Below are 6,280 nucleotides of genomic sequence, written 5' to 3' on the forward strand. Positions count from 1 at the left end.
TCTCTATCTCTCCCGTCTCTTTCTGTCTAAGAATGTCGAGTTTAACATGATTTCAGTGGTGTAATATTTTCTTTTCCCCTCTTGAATTAATCCCGCTGGATTGAGTTCAATTATTCAAAGAAAGATATATCATATTATTTGCTTTCGTAAAACACTAGCGAGTCTAGATTAGCGAGTTTTGAATTTGAGCTTTCCATATTTTCATCAATGTTCGTGGATGATTTTGATACATCAAATATTTTATCTCTATTTTTTTTAAATATAAATATGTGAAATCTAAACTTTTATTGAAGCAGAATATGGCTAGGTTTTCCGATTTGCCGGAAGAGATACTGGTGGAAATTTGGTCATGGCTACCTCCGGAGTCTCTAGTACAGTTTAAATGTGTTAAGAAATCATGGTATCCTCTCATAACTGCTCTCATTAAGAACCCCGCATTCGTGGCCAAGCATCTCTGCAACAGCAAGTTTATGACGCCGTCTTTAATTTACAACTGCGGCAATAGTGAGTTTATATCGTCATCTTTGCTTTACAAATACAACGATGAGAGTAACTACCGAGTAGGACATGCAGGGTTTCTCACTATCTGTAACAACGGAGGCAATGGTGAATACCTTAGTTGTGGTATTGAAGATTTCAAGGCACAACTTGTTAAGCACATTGAAAATTTTTGCTTCGTTGGTTCTAGTTGTAATGGCGTCGTTTGCTTAGTTGATTATTCACAAGGCAATATTCTACTATGCAACCCAGCAATTAGGGAATTCAAGATTCTCCCGGATCCATGCCTTTATCATATGAAATATCGCCCATTAATTAGGGTTGGATTTGGCTATGATCCTATTACTAATGCTTACAAAGTCGTTAGGGTTTTTGGATGGATTGATGGGTTTACAGCTCAAGTATATACTTTGGGAAATAATTCTTGGAGAGACATCGATTATTTGCAGACGAAAACTAGACATCAATCCATTCGTCGGACCATCAAAGCGGTGTATAGCAAAGGAGTCTATTATTGGTTGCTCAGAGCTTCTAACTACGAAGAAATAGTACACTCATTTGATATGCATGATGAGAAATTTCATATCATACCACTACCAGATAACTGCCAAGAAAGTGAATTCATCTCAAATTACAATACAAACCTTACCCAGTGGAATGAATCGGTCGTTTTGTTCTGCTATCCAAAGATCGAACGGCTTATAACGAAACCTATTGAAATGTGGGTGATGCGTGATTCATCTGTGGACCGCCCTTGTTGGACCAAACATCGATCGATCGATCCACTAGGAGGTATTCACAAGACTCCGATAGCATTTTGGAAGAGTGATGAGCTCCTTTTGAGAGAAGATAAGAAACGCCTCGTCTCCTACAACCTACTCACAGGGAAGTTTAAGAGCATTCATGAAGAGGATCAGATAACATCTTTTTATGCTTTTCCTCATGTGAAGAGTTTAGTTTCAGTCAACATATCAGAAACACTGCCGACTCAACCCCTAGGGAGTTTAGGTAATTGCCTAAGGCCCCCAATTTCGATTCAGCCCCCATTTTTTGGATGTTGGAAATATAAATATTAATAGCCTAATTTTTATGCATTATTAGATTGAAAAATTAAAAGAAAAATCATTTTCTCTTTGTTATACTAAGAAATCCTATAATTATGCATTTAAACCTTGATGTGTCGAGATACTTCCTGTTTAATTGAAGTATGTATCTTTTAAAATATTATGAAGAGCTGGTAAGGCAACTTTTGTTATTAAAACTCATTATTCTGGCCTGGTAAAGGTGAAGAAACAACTTTTTCCGAACAATTAGGATATGAAAAGGATCATGTATTTAAACTTTCTGTGGTTAAGGGAATCATAAAATCAAGAAAAAAAAATCAAATGTACCAATTATTGCAAGTACTATTACTATATTCAGAATAATACATACAATGAAATGTGAGTAAACATATTGGACCTTTTAATCTGCAAAACATAAGTACTAATTACCAATGAAGAGTACTAAACCGAAAGCAAAAGCTAGAATCATACAAAGATACAAAATGGAACAAAATCCAAACCCACCCTAACAGAGACAAAAAACCATTAAAATCATGTCAACCTTGTTCAACAGATCTTTTTCACAGAAACTTACTACTGAAATCATGTCAATTCGAATCAGCTCTGAGCGGCAGACCCAGTTCCTTCCACGTCAATCTGACCACGGCTTCCAAAAATTTCTTATCAGCGTTCAGTGTCTCCCTATCTTCAATTCGCAAATGTAGAGACAATTGCGTTGTCAGCTTATCCAAATTCAAACAAATTCTTTTCAGGTTCTTATCAAACACCTTTACGAGATGACATCCCATGGACAGAAATACCTCATCTGTCAACATCATAGGCAAGTCCGGGCAACAAAACGCAACCTCGAGACGCAAAACTTCTCTTATGATCGGATAAAGTATATCCCTTTCAATCAATTTACGGTTCATTCCATACGCGCTCAAGTATTGTAAAGGATTTTTAGCCACAATTACTATATCCACATCTTTCAAGACAGACATAAAATTGTTGATGACAATGGAATCCTCTTCCACAGTTAAGCATCCGAGTATCGTCACGAAATCATCAAGATGTCACCTAATAATTTCTTCCGTTGTTTCCGGGTATGACATCAGCAAGAAAGTTAGAACAAGAAGGTCAGAGATGTGAACTCCAAAATAATATGCCACATGCCTCATCGCTTTAAAAGCTTCTTGATTTTTGGATTGATCAATCAACTGCAGCAACTCTATCAAGCTTTTCCTTCCTTTTTCTCTGCCTTTCTTAGCTTCTTCTTTCCATATCTTCATAAACTCTTTCAAACTTTCTGCATATTCTTTCCAAGATTCAGATTCATGGAGTCTTGGAACATTGTACTTGAGAAACTTCTCTTCATACTCATTGACGCGCTTGTCTAAATCCCGTGCTTCTTTCGTTATCTCTTCGATCTTCGATTTCAAATCCTCCGATTCCTCTTCAGTCTTGGGGAAAGTCTTGAGACCATCAAAATCATCTTGAGCTTTCCTTAGTTCTTCAGCTTCAGTCAGAATAGCTCTTATTGCATCTATTTCGGATGATCCCGTGCCGCTGCAGATCAGTTCATTGATCTTGTTTCGGGTAGTTAGGTTGAGGCTTTTAAGCGCTGAAATCATGGTGAGAATTTCACGTTCCATACTCTGAAGATCATTAGTCTCCATCTCTATGATTCTCAGAACATAAACAACACTTAACTTGAGATTCCAAGCCTTGGTTAATTTTCTTCTTTTCTTTGTTTGTTGAAAAACTTGAAAGTGAATATTTTTCTTCCGTTCTACTATCTCCTTTTTCTTTCTAATTTCTTGAGAGAGAAGACTTAGAAATGGTTTGTGAACAAAGTTCTCATTTAGGTGTTGAATATAAAGAGAGAGAAGAGTAGGTATTTCTGTTATATATGATTTGAGTTTTTTTGGAAAACTTCTTCATGTCGTCTGTTCTTAATGTCGTTTCCTCTTATAGGGAAAAGACTACTTAATGTGGTTCATTTAAACATGAAACGATGTGCCGTATATTCTGTTTTGTCATTAATTGTTAAGGAGAACGACACTGTCTTATTAGACAATTGGTACATATATTAATTAGAGCCAATTGGTACATATATTAATTAGAGCCAAACATTACTTGATATACATACTATAATACACATCCCTAAATGACTGTTGGTTAATCTATATGACACATCAATTTTGGTTATTTCGTTGTTCAATAAAAAATTGATTAGAGAATTTAACACCCGAAATCTAGGTGGTTAATTATTTTTAAAAATCATTTTATCTTTTGTGTTATTAGACAACGTATTTGAAGATTCAGAGAATTATGGTTACAACATTAAAAGTTAGGATATGAAAAGGATGTATCTAAACTTTCTGTGGTTAAGGCAATAAGAAAATAATGTACCGATTGTGACTATTATTACTCAGAATGAATACAATAAAATGTAAGTCACGATTTTGGACTTTCTAATCTGCAGAAACTCTGGTAACTTCTTGCCAATGAGAGTTAGCATCAAACAGAAAACAAAAACTACAATCGTAAAATCGCAATACTTTTTTCTTCCCCCTATCTTCTCTATAAAACTATCAAAATTCAAATCAATCTTGTACAACAAATCTTTAGCAGAATCTTGCTACTGAAAATCATGTCAATGCGAATCAGCTTGGGGCTTCAGATCCAGTTTCTTCCACGTCACTCTGATCTTGGAATCCAAGAATTGCTTATCAGCATTCACGTTCCCCTCATTTTCAATTCGCATTGACCGAGAAGCTTCCGTCGCCAGCCTATTCAACTTCAAACCAATTCTATTCAGATTCTTATCAAATACCCTTCTGAGATGATCTCCCATGGCTAGAAATACATCTTTTGTCAACATCATAGGCAAGTCCGGGCAACAAAACGCAACTTCGAGACGCAAAACTTCTCTTATGATCGGATAAAGTATATCCCTTTCAATCAATTTATGGTTCACTCGATTCAAATGTTGTATATCATTTCTAGCCACAATTAATTGATCCACATCTTTCAAGATAGATATAAAAGTGTTGGTTATAATGGAATTCTCTTCAACACATAAGCATCCGAGTATCGTCGCGAATTCATCAAGATATCGCCTAATTTCCTCCATTGTAATTGATGCCGACATCAGCAGGAAAGGTAGAGCAAGATGGTCAGAGATTTGAATCCCAAGATCAACTACCACAAGCCTCATAGCTTTAAAAGTAGTCTTTCTTTCTTGATTTTCGGATTGATCAAGCAACCGCAGCCACTCTATCAAGCTTTTCTCTCCTTTTTCTCTGCCTTTCTTAGCTTCTTCTTTCCATATCTTCATAAACTCTTTCAAACTTTCTGCATATTCCTTCCAAGATTCCGATTCATGGAGTCTTGGAACATTGTACTTTAGAAACTTCTCTTCAAACTCATCGACACGCTTCTCTAAATCCCGTGCTTCGGTCTTAAGCTCTTTGATCTTCGCCTTCAAATCCTCGGATTCCTCTTCGCTCTCTGGGAAATTCCTGAGACCATCAAAATATTCTTGAGCTTTCCTTAGTTTGTCAGCTTCAATCAGAATAGCCCTTACTGCCTCTTTTTCGGATGATTCCGTGTTGCTGCAGATCAGTTTATTAACCTTGTGTCCGGTCACTAGGTTGAGACTTCTAAGCTCTGAAATCATGGTGAGAATTTCACCTTCCGTTCTCTGAAGATCATTATTCTCCATCTCCATGATTATCAGATCATAAACAACCCTTAAGTAGTTGAGATTCCAAGCCTTGGTTTTTTCTTTTCTTTGTTGAAAAACTTGAAAGTGAATATTTTTCCTCCTTTTTCCTTTCTTTCTTCTCTTCTTTCTAATTTCTTGAGAGAGAAGACCTATATATGGTTTGAATATAAAGAGAGAGAAAAGAGGTAGGTATTTTCTGTTATATATGGTTAGTTAATGACTGTTTAAGGACTGCTAAATGTACCAGAGTATACTATTGACTGTAATATAGTTTGAGTTTTCTTGAAAAACGTCAAGTCGTCTAAGGAAAAGACTATTTCTTTTGGTTCATTTAAACATGAAACGATATGCCGTATTTTCTCATAGAGAAAATGAACCGCTGTGTCGTTAATTGTTATGGAGAACGACGCTGTCGTTTTTTTTTTTTTTTTTTTTTTTTAAACCCTCTTTTTTTTTTTTTTTTTTTTTTTTTTTTTTTTTTTTTTTTTCGTTAATTGTTATGGGGAACCCCGCTGTCGTTTTTTTTTTTTTTTTTTTTTTAAACACTCTCTGTTATTTATTTATTTTTCTTTTCTTCTGTTTTCTAGTTTAGATTCGTCTCTCTCATATGCCATGTTTCTATGTACTAATGTCGCTTGTAATTTATTTATATTTTTTTACCCTAAAAATATTTATTTACCTTTTCTTAATAACTAGAGTATTTCACATTCTGCTATCATCTAAACATTCATACAAAATATTAAGTCCCTTTTTCTTTGTTTGCTTTTTTCCAGGTTGTGCATAATTTTTCAGGGTATTTGATATATTTGGAACGTATTTTCCATTATCTCACTTTCTATTTAAATAAAAATATATCATATTAGTAAAAACTACATATCAAATATTAAATACAAAAAGTAATAAAAAATAACATAAAAAGTGACGCTGCAATTTTTCAATTTACTAAACCGCACTATTTCACTCATTCTCCTTACTTCTTACTGTGTTGGGCCCGTGTCAGCCCATT

The 6,280-nt window shown here is 35.0% G+C and overlaps 1 protein-coding gene across 1 annotated transcript; it reads left to right on the forward strand.

Annotated features, from left to right (window-relative positions):
* Positions 1–299: 299 nt before the first annotated feature.
* On the forward strand, positions 300–1,574 carry LOC21398732 (putative F-box protein At3g16210). Its single transcript, XM_010096844.1, has one exon. The coding sequence runs from the start codon at positions 300–302 to the stop codon at positions 1,572–1,574; it is 1,275 nt and encodes a 424-aa protein (XP_010095146.1).
* The last annotated feature ends 4,706 nt before the right edge of the window (positions 1,575–6,280 follow it).

Source organism: Morus notabilis, unplaced genomic scaffold, assembly GCF_000414095.1.
Source record: "Morus notabilis unplaced genomic scaffold, ASM41409v2 Scaffold1187, whole genome shotgun sequence".
Classification (NCBI taxonomy): Eukaryota; Viridiplantae; Streptophyta; class Magnoliopsida; order Rosales; family Moraceae; genus Morus; species Morus notabilis.